Raw genomic sequence first — 19,139 nt, forward strand, 5'->3', positions numbered from 1 at the left:
TGTCTGCCAGAGGAGTGAGAACTTGCACTCAGAGGAGGTTTGTACCAGGGTTTCTACAGGAAAGGATGGAATCCTCAAAATCTCAGAATTACAGAATGGTTTGTGTTGGAAGGGACCTGTAAAGGTCACCTAGCCCAACTCCCTGCCACCTTCACCCAGTGAGAATCTGGCATTCTAGAGAAATGCCTGTTTACAGCAACTCAGAGCACAGAAAAGACTACATTAAACACTGTAATTAATCAACCTTGCCATGAAAAAGAGGCTTCTTGCTGAAATTTTGTTTACAACATTTCCTGTGGAATGGAGGAGAGAAATGCAGTGAGAAACAAGAGATATTGGGTCAAAGAAAAGATGGAGTCACTCTATACCTGTAAATTCAGGAAAGAAAAAAATATTATTTCTCCTTTTTTTGTTTCTTAGCAATTAAAACCTGATATTGCACTATGCTGAGCAATATGAAAAAGCTCAAAAAAACTTTGTGAAACCTTTCAACCATTCTCTGATTTTAACTGGCTGTTCTCTGTGTTGTGACCCATTCTTCTACAACTAGGAAGCTCTAAGACATCCTGGACAGACAGAAAGATATGATAAGAGAAAACTCACAGCACTCCCAAATCCTTTGCTAAATCTCCATTTATTTTCCCCCACAGCATGTCACTAAAGATTTCATAAGTGAAATGTACTTAATGAAATTCCAGATATATATCCTCTTAAAATGACAGCCCTTGGAAGCAACTGTTTTTAAAGCAACGGAATCCTGAAGAATTAAAAACCTGCCGACCCAAGGAAGTTAGCCAACCTCAGGAGAGGATTTATTTCAATAATGGAATTACAGAATGTATTTAAATTTCTCAGCCTCACACCAGTGCCTGAGATGTTGTGGAATTTTAAGATAATGAAGTAATCCAGCACAAACGGGTGTTTGCCTGGGACATGTGGCAGACACCATGCCAGGGCTGTGTGGACATCCAGCCTAACCACGATGGTGCTGGGTGTCTACATTCCAACAACTGAATGAGGATTTCCAAGGCCAGGTCTGGGTTGAGGAGGAGAATTAGGATATCTCATACATAACCAAAAGCAGAAAGAGGCACAAAATCTACAAGAAACAATTCAAATTTGAGGGAAATGCTACAGGTGGAGAAATGTCAGACAAGAAATGTGGGTAGATATGTGATACAGGAGCATCAATGTCTGATTTCTCCTTGAAATTTTAGCCTGACTGACACACCAGAGATGATGGGAACGGTGTCTGATCCACACACACGGATCTGCTGGTGCAGCCCAGGGCGATTTCCACGGCAGCACAGCACAGAGGAACAAGGGCATTTTCCTCTGGCATTTCCTTTGACTGCAGAGATTCTGTCAGTGACACGTGTCCCTGTCACACCTCGCTGCACACAGGTAGCTCACACCTGCCTGGAGCCTCCTTCTCACCGGACAATTCCATGGAAAGCATGGGGTGGGGATGTGGCCTGTGGCTTCTCCCTCTAGATCCTGCACAGACTGAACAGGGGAGGAGAGAAATCCCTGCTAAATGAGACATTGCAGCAGGAGACAGCTCTGCCAGGTGCTGCAAATGAGAGGGCTCATGACAAATGGGGGACGGTGAGCGATGGCTGATGAACGCTGTCGTGGGCCAGGGGTCGTCTGTGCTTTGATAACATTAGATGGTATTTAATATTAATTAAAAAATTTAAATGATATTATAATAAATATAATTATAATAATAATTATGATATTAACCCAGCTGCACAAACCATCAAACCAGCAGGTTAGAAAGCCAAATGTCAAACCAACTGACATGTCACAAAGATGCATTGTTACACATCTCCGTGGTGCTGAGGATGGATGTGTAAGCTGTGAAAGCTCTGCAGGGTCAGGAGAGCCCCGTGCTGAATGTTCCAAGTGGAACATATGCAGGAAGCACATGGAATCTGTGTTGCTCCTCCTGGCTCTGCCTCCCGTGTGGAGCTCACAGATTACTCTCCCCAGCATGCAGAGGAGGTTGTATCATTCTTGATTTTACACCAGGTACTACATGTGTCCAATCTGAGAGAGACCAAAGAGTATTTTTTTTATATCCACCCCACACTTTTTTTTTTTCATGACAGAAAATTGAAATTTGTAATGAAACTATCGTTCCTGATTTTTTTTTTTTTTTTTTTATCACTGGTCTTTGGCAATTTTAAACTCTGAGGTCTGAAAAATTCATTACCACTAACTTCCATCAAGGGTGTTCCTGAAACCAAAATTACTTAATCAACTCAATTTAGCTTCTTGTGTAGACCTAATTCAGAAAAACTTTATCTTCTTGAATTGTTATTGCAATTAATTTCCCCCCCTTTTTTTTTTTCTGCAGCAAACGACATTTCAGTAATTAGATATTCTATAAAAATGAGTTATTCATTCAGAATAGATCCACTTTTATATTTGATTAATCATATTACCACTGAGGTCTGGGTTTTGTCTCCAAGGAAAGTTTAATGACCTCATTTTAATCCTTCTTTTAACCACCAGGCAGGTATCAATGAGGAGAAATAAAATTATCTTCTTTTTTCTATTTCTCTGCTTTATTTCACAATCTCGAGATTACATTTGATGCTTTTTCTGTGTGACTGACCCATTTACAAGGAAGAATCTAGCTGATTCCAATTAGGTCCAGGGCAGAATCAAGCTAAACTGAGCCTCGAACTGTGCCTTAATAACTAATGCTCAGTGTAATGGAGAGGAACCAGAACAGCTTTACCACATGGCAGCCAGTTTAAAGCTCTGGACATGATTAATTTGGTGATAATTTGAAAATGAATGTACTGAAAAGAAATGAACAAAACAAAAGGCACTGTAAATTTGTGTTTTTGATAAATGGGGTTTATTAGAAAGATACTTCTATCAAGGAGATGACTTTTTTTAAAAAAAATTAATTCATATATACCAACCCAATGTAATGAAATAACTCATGTAAACCACAATTTGTCTGTGAGTAGAGACTTGGATATGATTGATGACTGTTTGCCTGGCATCACCATCTATCTATGCTTTGGATCCAGCTCTATGCACATCTATATTTGGTATTTATACATATACTTCTCTGTATCTCTGTTTTGCAGTCTCAAAGGTATTTCATCCTTTCTGTCATGTGTTACACTGGTGTAAAGGCTTAAGAGACATCACAGAAGAGGCTGAATGAAGAATGCTTTCTTCATTAGGACATGAGGAATTATTGTTTTCTCATAAAGTGAGAAATATCTTTCATTTTAGATGAAAGAGGTGATAAAATAAAGAACAAAAGTTGAGCATCCACAAGAGAGCACGAAGGGTGTCTTGTGTTCCCTAGCACGGCACTGAAGGGCCTCCAGCACTTGGAGATGCTGTGCCTGGGAAAGCCCCAGTGCTCCCAGGGAATCTGCACTTGGAGCTGGGGATCAGCCTCATTCTCTAACAGAATCAAACTGTGTGGGCATCAAACTCCCTCAGCTCCACTGGACAGGCTTTGCATTGAGGTAGGGATCCATCTCCAAAGGTCAGCTTGACTCCAAAGGCAGATCAAGATGTAAATAATTTCCTTATCTTGGCTAACCTGTGTGTCTGCAGCTGCAAAGGCCTGGAATTATTGTGCTGAGTTCAGCACAAGGCTGAAAGAGGATGGGAAGAATGAATATTGCTTCTCCTTGTGCACTGTTTGTTACTGCTGCCTCCCAGCCTAACATCCTTAATCTAATTCATTGTTCATGGCAAAGGCTGTCACCAGGACATGCAATGAGAGGCAGAAAGCCCATTTCAATTTAGAACCACTGGGGTCTTATTTAGGAAAACTAGACTGATTTGTGGTTTTTAAGACCTCACTGACTATATATTTAATGGAAATGCACATAGAATTAGGTAGATGCCCATATACCCCAATGCTACTGGGCATATTCGATTCACTTGAATCTAATAATTTATTTCAGTTAGAAGTTGACAGCTCTATAACAGCCCAGGCTTTGCTGGGTACTTTGGCTGAGGCTCGTTTTGACTGGAAAATTGTAAGTGAACACAGTCATCTGGGAATTTCCATGAAAGCATAATTGATTTTTAACAATAAAGCCTGTCTGCAGAACTGTACAGAACTCCTGGGTTTGTCCTCAGCTGTAAAACAACACAGTCCTGTACATTCCCTTACCACAGCACCTGGTCCTTCCCCTTGCCAGCTCTGACCTGTGCAATCTACTTAAATTCTGCCTTGTGTGACAACTGCCTCTAAATTATGCCACAGGCATAGTTTTGATGATTTAAAACTGCTGTATGATCCAGGCTAATCTACACTCAAATGTCACTGCAGACTTTCTGAATGGCACAGGTGTAGTGACGGGGACACTGAGGTCTGAATGGACAGCTACACACGCAGCTTTAGTCTGTACACTGGCAAATCGTGTACACAGTGCTCAAGATTTAAGCCCTTGATGTTTTCCAGGGTCTAGGGACAGGGAGGAGGCAGATGGACACGTGCCAAGGTCCTGGGAGATAGCAAGCTACCCACTTTCACTAGTTTTTCTTGGATCAGCCTGTTAAGATCTCTTTTTAGGGAGCTCTCGAAGGCATCCTGGTCCAATTTTCTGTCTGCAGGAAATCCCAGTGACATCCCACTCCTGCTGGGTTCTCCCTCCACAGTGTAAGATTAATTTGTAAAACATGAGCATGCATGTAAAAGTGATTTCTCATAACACTCCCATGTTCTGAATGCTTCTGGGTACATCTGCCTACAAATGTGTTTAGGAAACCCCAAGGCAGCCTGACGTGGATGCCGATTTTGGTTTCCTACGACCATTAAATATCATTTCTCTGAGGCAGACCTATTTGCATCTTTGCATCCCAGTCACTTGGAAGGCACAATCTTTCAGCCTGAAGGAAGAGCTGAGGGTTTTCCCTGCTACTTTGCTATTTTGAAACTCACCGTTAAAAATGGAGCTCAGCAGGATCTGACTGAGGGGGCTGGAGCCCAGGCAAAGCATTCACCCTACTTCAAAAAGTCACATTTTTACAGTTCTCATCAGCTATTTCTGTGCAGTGCTGCTCTTGCATAGGTTGATGCACAGCTCTATTCTCTCCTCAAACAAACATTGAACGTGAGAACAAACGCATTCAGAACAGGGAATACAATTTTAGGTTGTGCTTGTTTGCTTTGTTTCCTCAGTTTTGGCAAGTTCACAGAGCAGGAGGCTAAGTGAGAGCTACACCATGGCTGTGAAAAATGAAATACGAATGCCTTTGTTCAAGGCACTAAAACTGGATTACTATAACCAAAGTGGGTCAGAAGAATGAAAACTGAGCAGAGCATGGAGCACAGCAGGGTTAGCAAGATAACCAGGGAAGGGAAGCTGTAGGGGTTGGAGGATCTTGGCTTGTTTTGCTTCACGGAATGATGTACACCAGTAAATCACAGGGCAGAGAAAATGGGAAGGAAACATCAGAATGGGAGAAGGAAGAACTATTTCTGGTGAAGGACAATGCCAGCAGGGCAGCGATGCTCCGAGAGCATCTTCACTCTCAAATTCCAGAGCACGTCTCACAATGGGCTCATTAACATCTCCCACAGTACTTGGGGAACCAGAGCACCTGCACACACAAAGGTCAGACACTTTTGGCTGTGTGGTGCCAAAACCAAGAAGCCCTTTTAACTTGGGTATCTCTCTGTGTTCCTTTGTGCAGGAAGCACCAAGCTCTTCTCTGCACTGCCTGATCCAGCTCAGGTTAACTCAGCCTCACTGCAGCAGCCAGGGGTGAGCCTGGTCTGACAGTATTAATTAAACAGGCCAGCTTAAAATGGGCAAGAACTGCTTTTCCCAATGTGCTTGCAGCAAGGACTTGCTCCTTCACTGATTAGCCAAGCCCATGTTGTAACCAGCTTCACCTCACCCAGGAACACATCCCTCCTGCTCCAGCACACCTCTCTGAACTCAGGTTACTCCACACAGCTTTGAGCTCAGTCTTTGGCCAGGCAGCCTTTCCCAGGCCAGCAAATGCCAGCACTGCCCTGGGAGCTGGGAAGCACCCACCCATCTCCAACAGTGCAGCCCTAAACCTTTGGAGCTGTTCCTAACTGGTGTCAGTGTCAGGATGAGCTGGTGAGGCAGGGAAGGGGATGCTGTCCTAGAGCTGCCTCTTTAAAACAGACTCCACTGGATTCAGCTTTGGAAGAGGAGATTCTCAAAGCAGTGCCAAAGGGCAAATTTTAAAGTAGCTTTAAATAAGACCTCCTAAGGCTCAGGAGCTTAAAGAACTTGAATAGCCCAGTTTCTTTTTTCCCTTTCTTTCTGCACCCCTCCAATTTTTAATTTTTTTATTTTTTTATTTTTAGTTTTTTTGAGAGGTTGATTGCCAAGCAGGTTTTCCCAAAAATCGACAAGCTCAAGTAATCATGAGCACTTTAGCCCTGTGAAATAATATTTTACTTACATGGGCTACTATAAAAACAAGTTCTGCACAGTAGGCAAATTTAAAATAACTTTTAATTAACATTTCAGACACAGAAGTCTGATCATGCAAATTCATCTGCGTCTCCTCTCTGTGCCTGATTGTTCCTGATTGAATATGATAAAAATAGACTTTGTATGAGTCAAGTGTAGGCATGGATTTCTTTCACTTCTCCTCCCCTCTGATTATGCATTTTCTCAGATAAAGTGGAAATCCTTGGATGGCTATTAACAGTATCATGGGTCAGACTGGAAAGGGCATTCTGCCTGAGAGGAGTTAAAGATTTCACTGGAATTAAAGGCGTTCCTCCTGTGAGCAAGAAAGATGCTTCAATCTTACATAAAACATCACCTGAGACTATCCAGCATTGTTCTGTCTCAGCTGACTTTTAATCTCTGAAATACCAACTCTAATTTCACTGCACTCCCTCTATCTGTGGTGAGCATCTGGCCAGCAGCTATGGATCCATATTAATATGGAAAAACCACAACTCACTTGCACACAGGAGATAAATATTTGAAGGGAGACCGAGGAATTTCCCCATAATTAAGACATGTTAGAAGACATGACCCTGCTATAAGTAACAAGGACTCTGGATAATGGAGGACACAGTGATACCTTTATCCTACAACAGTAAGAGAGACAGTTTTCCAGTAAAAATTCTTACACAGTCCAGTTAAAATCTCAATATTTTACAACAGCTGCTGACTTGGCAGGTGCAAAATCCACCAAAAATTCCACAGAAATGAATGAGTCACAGAAAACTTGGGCAGGTGGGATTAAAATACCTTTTTCTATGGCACCTGACCCAGAGCCTGTGGCCATGGGCTGGTTGGGCACATTGAGGAGTCTGTGCTGCCTCTCCTCTTTGGCAGAGGGAAGAGCTGCCTCCCTTCATTTACTTTGGAAAGCAAAAATGTCCCATGAAGAACACAACACTGTGGACAAGCTGAAGCCCCTTAGACAGCCAGAAGAACATTCCCTGGGTCACAATCCTGCACTAAACCATTAAAAATGCCCCAAACAGCTGCCTGTGAGGTTTACAGTGTTTTAGGGGATGCTCCTCTCTTGTGGTGTCTCTCAGGAGACACTTCCCCACTGCTGGCTGCTCTGTGATGCTTCTCAGCACAGGCACAGGTAGCACTGATGATCAAGAAAACATTCAACATCACAAAAAAAGAGCTGGAAAAGGACCAGAGGAGGCACCTGGTCCTGGCTGTGCTGCAGCTCAATACACGTAGTCCTCATGACTGTCAGGACTGGCCATGCTGATGGACAATGGCCTTAGAGTTAACAGCAGACTTGAGTTCCAAATGGTTTCATCCAGAGACTCTGATTTCCTTCCTCCTGCATAATTTCAGAACCCTTTGTTTGAGAAGGTGGGGCTCTTTCTTCCCCTGCCTTTCAGGTGGTGGACCAAAGGATGTGAAACCCACTGACACCAATTTCCATGGAGGCACCCAGGCATTTTGGAGTTTTACTGAGGTATCTTCATTTTGTACCTTTAAGGATCTCCTCTGTAATTGTGTTGCTCTTTTACCGCTTCTCATCCAGCACTACACTTTGATGCCAGCCCATCTGGTATTTTGGATGTCCAACACACCTCTGCTGGATGTGTCATTTTGGCATTCCTGTGTCTGTGTCTGAAGCTCCACGTGCTCCATGCACTTCCCCTCTGCACTGTGCTCGGCTACAGACGTGCCCTGACTCTCTCGACCATCGCAGTGGATGCTTTCCTCTCCCCCATCCCGTTGTTAAATTTTACACAGCAACATTAATTCCTGCTGCTGAATCCATGAGCTGTGACACCAGCATGGTGCAGTGTCCTCCTGAGCTACATTCCCATCCAGAAACGATTAAGTCTGAAACCACCCTGGCTGAATGACAGGTAATTTAAGAGCACTATAGGGTGGGCCTTTGTATCTGTCTGGGATGAATACAGCTCCTGGGTTCCTCTCCTCTGGCAGCTTGCCAAAGAGCAAGCCACAGTTTCACTTATTCAGCCTATTTTTGTTTTTACAGTAGCATCTCAATGCAACTATTTAAAATAAAAATATACAATATCTCTCCAAACAGTCCGCAGACTTAAAAGAGACCATGGGCTTTCTCACTCTCTGAGGAGCCATAGATTTCCTGGAAAGTGATTTTTGCTATTATTTTTAGAGGTGTTAAAATGCAGATCAGACTATTTGAGGACAGCGAGGAGATTCAGCTCAGGCTTAAAGAAACTCATCAGCCTGATGCTGTTCCCTCTGCCAGTAAGGAAAAAAAAACATATTATACTTTCATACTCACATGAAATTCAGCCTGGCTATACCCAGGAGTATATCAAAGATATTTGTTTCCATAGAATCAGAAAGTATTATTGTAAAACACCCCTGGTTTTCAACTCTTTATAGAGAAGTCCCATGTGCCACTGTGGAAAGCCCTTTGGCCCTCGCTCTTTCTTCGGTGATTGAAATTAGAGAAATAATGGTACACATCAACTCTGCTTAGAGGAAGAGTAGCATTTTCTAATCCATTTAACACAGCTCTGTGGGTAATTCTCTTGATGGCTTTTATTCCTTCCACGTTTAACACACACTGAGACATTAAATACTCAGAATTCACCTGAAAGAAAATTTCCATTATCCCACCTTCCATCAGCTTGGAGAAGCCCTTTGGAAAGCCATTAAAATACACCCATCTGGAGGGGATGCTGCCCTGCAGAAGGCACCAATGTGCTCGTGCAAGTAACCCTGACCCAGCTCATCCTGCTCCCCAAAACCTCAAACCCAACTTGCATCTGGAGACAGGGAGCCACAGCCTGGGTCATGTGAACAACCTGTGCTGAAGTGACATGGCCACTAGATGTCATTCCTTTTTCACTCAAATGGAGGGCAGAGATGTATTTACCTGGCACAATAAAATCCCCCTCACACACCAGGGAGCTGTGGCACTGCTGTGCTGCAAGATCCTGTGGTCCCACAGACATAAATGTCCTTCCAGAGAGAATAATTCTGTCCTGGCAGGAGAAAGGACCACACAGCCCAAGACCTGTGCTGTACTTTTATGGCTCTCCATAATTGTACCATACTGAAGGAGATCTTTAACCACAACTTTACAACAGAAAGATTGGAGCACCCATGGTGGACAGGAAGCACATGTGTGCTGTTACATCCACTGGAGCAGCAGCACAGCCTGGGGGCTGATGCTGACCTGAAAATGTGTTGGGTGCCCATTTTGCTGTCACTCAGGAGGAATTTTGTGCCTTTCTTCTTAGAATTTAGGTCCAAGTCACTTTGTGAGAAAATGCTGTTAGGGAGCTGAGCATGTCACAGCCCCAAGCTCAGCTCCTGATGGAGATGGGAAGGAAGGACCCAGACTCCAGAACTGACATGAATCCAGTTTGGGTCCACAGGGGCATAAACTGGCCTCTGTATGACTTCTTTGAGTTTTGTGACATATCTGCAGTTTGTAAGAGTGTAACTAAGGGGAAACTTTGGTCCTACGCTAATAAATATTCAGAGATCCTTTAGGATGGAATGAAAATTCAGAATAATATAAATAATAAAAACATTCCTCCAAGGATGTTCAGTGACTTGAGCACAAAGAAGTTAGACCTTCCATATTTGTAAAGATTTGATGTCCACTTAAGACACATCACTTAGTGCTCCTTGTTGACCCTCATATGAATACAGACAGGGGGTACACAAGCATTTCTCATTTATTAGCATACAGACCTCTGCACTGCTCTGTGATTTCTAAATTTACTATGCACATTTCAGATATTCCACATTTATGGATCATGAAGGCTGGAATGAACAAGGCCACATCATTTCACCTTCCAATTCTTCATTTTTACCTTAACCAGCTCTAAAAAATTGTCATCTGCAATCTCTGTATTTTTTTTTCCCTTGCCCTCCAGGAATACCTTGGAACACATGAGAACAGAATAGAGAAGACTTTGCTAATAAAACATCAGAAAAATCTTTAACTGATTAAAACCAGATGTACTGAAGAATGTCTACACGTTTACTGCCAGCACACACATCTGTTAGAGCTATCAGTGAAATACAGACTTTACCAGCTACCTGTTAACAATTTAGAGTACTTACAGCCCTCTTGAAATCATATCCAAGCCATAAACCCCAAATCTCTCTCACTGCTCAGCATTTCACTCGTAAGTATTAATAACTCTGATATGTCTACAGCCAATTGCTATGAAACAACTGCATCCTCTTTGGTGCAATCAGACATGGGCTGTTTGCCACCTTATTTGAGCTCCTTCAGTGCCTCATCCAAATCGGTCACCAAATACTTTGCTGGTTCATGAACCAGTCTTTTCCTTCTTCCTTTTTCTCCCCTGGAAGTCTCATTCCACAGTTATCCATCAAAGTTCCTCCCATCAGCCCAACCAGCTTGGAGAGACAGCAGATATCAACACCCATGAATTAAAACCACCGTGGCCATGCATCACCCCGCTGGTGTGTGGATACTCACAGTGCTGGTAGTGAATTCAGGGGGGTTGTCATTCACATCTGTCACTGTAATGATGGCTGTGGCTGTGTTTGAGAGGCCGTAGTTAAGATTTCCTTCCATATCTGTTGCTTGAACAATGACTATGTACTGCTGAACTTTCTGGAAAACAGAAAAAAAAAAAGAAATAGAAGAAAAGGAAAAGATGAGAGACAAAAACACAGCCTGTAAAATGCCTTGGTTTATTTTCCATATACAAGTGTGATCTTTGAGAAGACTGAGAAGTTAATTGGATAAAAAATGTTAGTACAAAAAGAAAAAAAAAATCAATGAATTTTTCTGCAACGCTTTTGAAGTGATTTTTGCATAGATTGGGGGACATCACCTGTCTCATGGGAAAATAAAAGTCTTATGGGCAAAATTCCCTGGTTGAAGCTGACATTTTTATTAACTTTCAAGCATTTTCTGCAACATTAGCTTCTGTCTTCTGAAAACCAGTAGAAGTTTTGTTCATGTGTTTTTACTGAAAACATTGCTTAGAACATTATACCCCTAAAATTGACATCAACATTGCCTGGCAGCCCTCCAGCTCGTTCTGCTCACACAGTTTGATGCCCAAAAAGCATTAAAATGCTCTTCGTGCTTCAATCCTTAACACAGTCTTGGTAAATAAGGAGAATTTCAGTCCAGTATGGGAGAAAAAAATAATTCAATGCAATAAACAGCAGTACAGCAGAACTAATTTAAATTCCTGAGCACCCCCTACAACACAGCTCTCAAAGGAAAAAAAAACTCACAGAGCCAGCCATAAAAATCACACAGTGAAGTTCTAAAGGATGCTGTAAGTCAACACAACTGGAAAATAAACCTGAATAAAATAGGAGAGGCCATCTGATGTTGCATGTGCACACATCTTCCTGGGATCTCTTTACTTAGGAATATCTGCCTGCACCAAGTCTCCTGATCTTTACAACCGGCCTCAACAATGAATTTTCATTTAGATCTGCAGATTTTACTATTGATTATGTGTTGTGTATCTGTACAGGCAGACAGGAAAGCAAAGCTCCTCTCCTGCAATGTGGGCAAAGGGATGCACAAGAACCAGGATCCAGCCATAAGCTCAACACATCCCTGCTCCTTAAGGCTGCAGGTGGCACAGCAGAGAGCCCCAGAGGTGTATAAACCAAGTGGAGGCAGAATTTTATGCAGGAAAGGATTTTTTGTGAAGTCAAGTGGAGGGACTTTGATGCAAGGGAAGACCAACTACCCCCAGAACACAGCTCAGGTACCCAGGGCTGCTCCTTCAAGGTGCCAATGCTACAGGCGTGTGTAAAATGCCAAATGTCCTCTGAAGTTTCAAAGGGCATGAATTAGGTCAATTAGGTCTCTTTATTCCCATATAAACATCCTTGAAGTGCTGTAATTGGCTCAGATCTTTAATTCTTCTGAGCTGCCAGAGAAAGAGATCTGCATTTTAGCTTTATCTTGATTCTAGAGCTTTTAATTGACCTGCTAAATTGACAAGACATCACACTTAGGGATCCATCAGCACCTTGCAACTGGAATATATTATGGAAATGCACTTTCATTATCTCTTCCTATCTTGTATAATAAAACATGAGGGAGAAACTATTGTTAGCCCTTGTTTTGCCTCATGCAAGAAGGTGCCGTTCATTGCTCCATTTGTAAAGCACTGCACAAGGCTGAAATGTCCTTATTAGTGAATGCAATTTCTATTTCATTTCTCTTTTCCTTCCTTAATCTCTGTTACAGACAACCTGGGAGGCTGATGGAAGTATTTCCTTACAGGCCAAACACTTTGGTTGAAATAACAGAAGGTTTAAATCATAGAAGTGGGGAGGATACTTAAAAAAGTAGCAGCAATCAGATTTCACATAAATGAGAAAAACACATCTGTGTGTGTACTCACAGACCCCAGGTTTACAACAGAGTTTTATTTAACAAAGCACCATACACCGAGCTCTGTAGTGTTAATAAAAAACCCCTACACAAATTCAGAACACTAAATTAAAGAAATTTAAAAGAAAGATTTTGATCAGATCATACGGCACACACAAAAAAAGAGAAGGACAATGGCCAGGATTTATTATAATATGCAAATGTACCAGGCACAAAGAGCTGGTGTAGAAGGATGGAAAGAAGGGAAGGATGACAAAGGAACATAGGCAGTCCAAGCCTGGTGAGAAAATGTGGGGAGTTACAGCAGATCTCAAAGGGATGGAGTGCTCAGGAGGATCACGATGGGAATGGACATTGGAGACTGGTGCTGTACGTCAGGACAGCAGAGGCAGCTGATGGGTACATCAGAATTGAGCTGCTGGGGGAGTCCTAGAGACATCCCCAAAGCTGCACTGATTTCCATCAACTGAACACAAAACTATTGTGTTTAGAGCAAAAGTGGATTCTGACATGGAGAATGGTGTGGAAAGTTGTATAGAACTCAGACATACGAAATCATAAAAATATCTAGGTTGGAAAAGACCTTTAAGATCAAGTCCAGCCACAAAGCCAACACTGCCAAGTCCACCAAATGGAAATAGTCTGAGATGTGATCTGCCAAACCTTCAGGCACATGGCTGCCATCCACATCCAGCTCCATCCAAAAGGCTCCAGCACTGTGGGCATATAAGGGTGTTCCCTTCAAGTGCCTAGTTTTAGTTTATAACTAATTCAATCTCCAGTGAGATTGGCCCCAGCAGATAACAAATTACTGATTTTTTGTTCTTCTCTAGCTAATCTTTTTGCTTTTGTGCATTAAGCTGATTTTATTGAACTATTCAATCAATTTCAATTTCAGCATGTCCTTCCAATTTGTCACATCATCTCCAGGGGCATCTCAGTTTGTTGTCCTAATAGTATTATTATTGTTAGAACTATTAAAAAAAAAAAGGCAGCCTCATGCCCCCAAGCACAAGAGACATTTTCTCGATGGCATTTTGATCATACAGAATAATTCTCCTATTCTCTTTCTCTGCAAAAATGACATTTTAAATAGCACAGGGCAGAAATTACAGCATAGAGGTAAACCAAAATGGTCCTAACATTTACTGTATGTTTGCCCTGATGGTGCTGCTGTGGAACTCGGGAAACTTGCCTGTGGCCCAAGGGTGTCTAGACTAAAAACCCAGCCCCACTGAAGCCTGTGGGAGGTCTTCTGGCAAGTTTTTCTAATAAATCCAACAGATCTTCATGCTACAGCAAAGCAAACGTGTGGTTTCTGCTCCAGCCAAGGAAAAAACTCGTCTTGATAAGTGCAGAGCTTTTAGTCTGACCTAAAAACGAAGGACTTATAAAGGAAAAAAAATTATGAAAGAAGAAATAATTAAAGGAACTGTGGCAGATCTGCTGTCTGCTCTTCTGTCAATCATTTGATACAGTGCCCCAAAGAAATACATCAGCTAAATTCCAGAAGATGGGAATTAGCTGAAGGAATGCTTTAAGATCGTTAATGGCAAATTAGTCAAGGGCTTGGTTAAAAAGGTGCCTTGTACAGGAGGAATGGCAGCTTGGAAGAAGGGCAACTGAATAATAGAAAGATATGATTTAATAGCACAAAATACAAAAAATTGCAGCAAGGCACCAATAAAACAAAACTTTCCTGGAAGTTGTTTTACTGGGCAGGAGGAAGGAGGGCTGTCCCCGTGTCCCACCCGCTCCCCGGTGCCTCACAAGCACAAATCCTGTGTGCAGCTCTTAGCACTGCACATCTGGCAGCCCTGAGTCCCTGTGCCAAGCAGCCAGGGCTCATCGGGATGCTGAGCACAATCCTGGCCCTTGTGCTCGCTGCTGAGCCCTGGATCCAGCCAGGTGCCGCCACTGAAGAGCCCATCACCGCAGAAGAGCCTGGAAGAGCCTGGCGTGTTTAGTCTAGCAAAATGAAGGCTGATAGCAGATATGATTGCTGTCTATAAATAACATCAGGAGGATAAACACTAGGAAGGCAAAGAAGCAATTTAAACTAAAGGACAATGTTGACACAAGAACAAATGGGTATAAACCGGCCATGAATAAATTTAGGCTGGAAATTAGTAGGTCCTTCACCACGAAAGGAGTGAGATGCTGGAGCAATCTAATACAGGGTCTGGGGAGCAAAAACGTTCAAAACAATGTATTAAATTAAGGCTAAATCCTCTTGGTCTAGGTAGAAATTATGACAAATTGATCTAAAGCAGAAGGCAGATCTCTCTCTGTGTACAAACAACTTTCTAAAAAGAAAAAGAAGAAAACCCCTTTCAGGCCAAATAGCACAGACTGTTCATGTGAAAAGGCTTAACACTGATCATTATCACTGAACCAGCCCATTCCATTGGCACACACAAAGGACCAGGTGCCCCAAACAAAATTACAGTTATTGCAAGTGGCTCTCCCCATCGAGACAGAGGCTGGCACGGAAAGCGCCGGCTCAAATCCCTGGCTGAGCTGAGCACAGTCTTGCTGAGAGAGGACATAAACAAGAGTAAATCATATTCAGAGACAGATTAGAAAAGAACAAAGTGGTTTAAAATGAAGTCCTAGTAGTGGAGTGCTACCTGTGATCCCAATTTTCAAACGTGCACGCACAGTATTTGAGAAATGTGGCTATTGCCAGTTTACACAGGCAATTATTATACACCACAGATGAGCTGGGGAACTGTGTATACCAAAGTCCAGAAATGCAGTAATTATGTGATTAAATTAATCTGCATTATGGACAAAGGGTTTTCAAAATTAGGACCTACATTTTCAAAGCTCTGTACAAATATTGTCCAATTAATTACTACTTCCTGAGAAATGTATGAGTAGCTAATTTTAGCATCACGTCTGGTAAAGCAAATAAGGTTACCAGGATGTAGGATGTATTAGCAGGAATCTACTGGTGAAGGAGATAGAAAATCTAAATTCTATTTCCTCCTGTGGTTATCCTCACATCTTCTTTATATCTGTGTGTTTTTCATCTCCCCTTAATTTTGCAACACCAATGAGATGAATATGAAATGTTCTTGTGATTTGTTTTCTAAATCATTTTTTTGCATGCTAGTGAAGACTTGATGTTCACGTTTTTGGGTATCAGAGATGGCAAACACACCATTAATAAATACTGCACCAGAAACGGGAAAGGCAATTGAAAAACAAATAAACTAACTCCCCCCAAACATTCACTTGACTCAAGCAGAAGTACTTTTTCTAAAAAGACCTAACTAGACACGATTTACACAAAGCTCACAGGTGAAGCTTTTAAAGAATCTATCCTTTAATATTCCCTGCTTAGCCTTGTTTAAAGAAAACCAGGTTTCCAGCAGGAAGGCCTCTTCTAGAAGCTCTGGGAAGAAGGCAGCTTTCACAGAACACCCCAAGAACCCAGCACATCTGCAGCTCCCCCAGCCATGGTGGTGCTGAGTGAGCTTCACCCCTGAGCCAGAGTTGAGCAGAGTCTCTGATAAACCTTGACTTTTTCATTTCCCAGACAAGACAGCATCACACTGGGGCTGCAGAGTCCTCTGCAGACATCAAACCCTGGGCCTGTAAATCCCAGTGCACAGGCTGCTGCCTGAGCTAAAAAGATTCAGTTTTGCTCCATCACAGCCTTGCTATACAGGCAGGACCAGCTCCTACCTGAGGTGTTCATGTTTCTGCTAAGACAGGCAGAGAACAAGGGAAGGAATGCTACTTTTAAAACAAACTGGGCCACTTGCTCAGTGCTGTGCAGCCACAGACAGTAAAGCAAACACCAGGGTTGTTTTCTCCTTTTGGCTGGGGCTATATTGGCTTTTCCTCCAGCATGGCAAGGTGTTCTCCTTTCACAAGCCTCTGATGTATTTGATTTTATGAGCTGCCTGTGATGGCAGAGCCCCAGGCAGGGGTGGTGCTGGTCTGGCTCTGTCCAGCAAGGCACAGTTTGCTCTGCTGGGAACAGCCCTGTGCTCCCCAGGCTGCTTTTCTTCCTAGCAAAGCTGTTGTGCCACCCTGGCCTGTGATGTGCTGGCCAGACCCTGGTAATTCCTGTGACCCTCCTTCCAAACCTGCCACCACCCAAACACCAATAAACTCCTCTGTGCCAAGAAGAGCCTCAGTCCCACCACCCACTGCAGTTTTATCCACACCTCCAGTCTGGAGGAGCTGTTCCACTCCCCTTCAAAACCCATTTTGTCTGATACAAATGAAGGTTCACAGCCAAGCTCAGGATTCTCATTGGCACTGGAGCTATACTGACATCCACCTCTAACAGCTTTCTCCTGGCAGCCTGATTAACCACCAGCAATTAAACTTCTTCTTGACACTTTCCCTCTCAGCACCTAAGAGCCATAACCTGGGGGATCTCACACCTTATACAACTCATTCTCTCTTGAGCTACTGCACTTTATGATAGTATATTAATGTGTTACAATTGACACCTTTTGACCCATTTGGAACCACCAGACACACCATTAACTTTCCCAGCTTCTCCCAGGGCAGGTGTTGAATCTCTCACAGAAGTGTAAATGGGACCTGCTCCAGCTTTTAGCAGCTCTTTCCTCTTTTGTGTGGCAGCTTCTGAAAGCAAAACAGCCTCTGGTGGTGGGTACAACACGGCAGCAATAGCAAGCTGAACTTTCCTATGACAGCAGGAGGAAGTGCTTTAAAAGTTACCTGGAAGAAAGTGAATATGATCTTTTTATCACACAGAGGTTACAACATCAAAGAATGCCAGAAAGCCTTTCAGGAGTCTACTCTGTTTGGCCTTTTAGTAGCATGAGACCAAACAGTTCAGTGGCTGCTGCCCACGGCTACCTTTTCTTGTGCCATTCAGGTGGGGAAGTGCTGAAGTGGAAACCCTGCCTGCACTGGGTACACAGCACACCCCAGCAGGCTCCCAAAAAGCCTCCCAGCATCCTGGCCACATCTCCCTGGAGCCTCTCAGACAGCAGGTATGTGAACCAAACAGAATTGCTCATCCATCTCGTGGTGAGTGCCAGGACGCTGCTGAACAGCTCCGAGAGGGATGTGCCAGTTGTCAGGGATACACAGGGATGCTCAGAAATAGAAACTCCAAGCACTAAACAGCCCTGAGAAAAAACCAGGAGAAAAAAAACAAAAAAAAGGAAAAAAAGGAACAAAACCAACCCACGGCAGACAAATAAATGGAGATGGTAAGACAGACTGGGGGTCCTGACAGATCATTTTAATGATTCTCTTAACAGTGGCTGGTTCCAGCAATACTGTGCATAGGAAGGGCTGTATTAAACTGGAGCAGAGGTGCTTTGAGCACAACACACTGCCACCACATTCATCTGAGATAGATACTTTTTTCTTCTTTTTTTGGAGTTTTACCCCTAAGGGATTAGACACTGAGCCTGGGCTATCAAGGTTTTTAAAAAACACCCAAGCTGCAGTGAAAAACGTGAATTTTCAATGTAGCAACTTCTGCCCACAGAAAAGGGCATACAGGAAAGTTCATCCACCGAAACAGTGAAGTGACCCAAACACACCTTCAGAGGGTTTGCCAGGCTCTGACCCCAGCTGGGCACCTCTGGTGGCAGCAGGATGTTTACAAGTGTGCTGTGCCCACGGTTAACAGCACAGTAGGGTTTGTTATTAATCCCATACTTGTTCTACATTTGGACTTGCAGAAGATGGGCAATAGAGGCCACAACATTTCTTATCTGATATTTGAGCACAGGCATTCTAAAAAGTTGAATGAACTGACTCAGGAGCTACGAGCTGACTTCCAAACTATTATCAGAATTATTATCAGTATTGTCAGAAACCCCATTGTTACAGTATCCCTGTCCTTGGAGAGTATCAAGTTTTCTGTTTAGAAAGACTGTCAGTCAATGAGCTTCTCATTTATACCAACATTAGAATCACAGAATCACTAGAAATGGGCATCTCTCTTCTCAGTGATCCAAACTCCAGATCAGAGATAAGTCCACAAGGAAGCAGGGGAGAAATAAGGAAACTGAATTACCTGCTTCTGACAGTCATGCAAAGGGACAGCAGTGAGCTGGAATGAGAGACAGATAAATTTCACAAAAAAAAAGAGATGTGATGAATATCTTGGATAATGTATTTCGATTCTGACTACAGCCACTGTGCCAAAACAGAGGAGGGTTGTGATGACAGCTGCAGGCTGCAGCTTGGAAGATCTGGATTTCTTTAGCATTTTCCCAAACCCTCCCCAAGTGACCTTTAGCAGGTCATTTAATTTTTCCATGCATCAAAGAAATTAAAAATAACACTTCAAAATGAAA

At 42.8% G+C, this 19,139-nt stretch overlaps 1 protein-coding gene across 1 annotated transcript in view; it reads right to left on the minus strand.

The window, feature by feature from the left end:
• Positions 1–19,139, minus strand: part of CDH4 (cadherin 4) — a 411,166-nt gene that overhangs the window by 30,343 nt on the left and 361,684 nt on the right. The window contains exon 8 of the mRNA XM_015647809.2: positions 10,936–11,073. Within this exon, the coding sequence (XP_015503295.1) occupies positions 10,936–11,073 (138 nt within the window). The remainder of the gene's footprint in view (positions 1–10,935; positions 11,074–19,139) is intronic.

The sequence above is a fragment of the Parus major genome, chromosome 20, assembly GCF_001522545.3.
Source record: "Parus major isolate Abel chromosome 20, Parus_major1.1, whole genome shotgun sequence".
Classification (NCBI taxonomy): Eukaryota; Metazoa; Chordata; class Aves; order Passeriformes; family Paridae; genus Parus; species Parus major.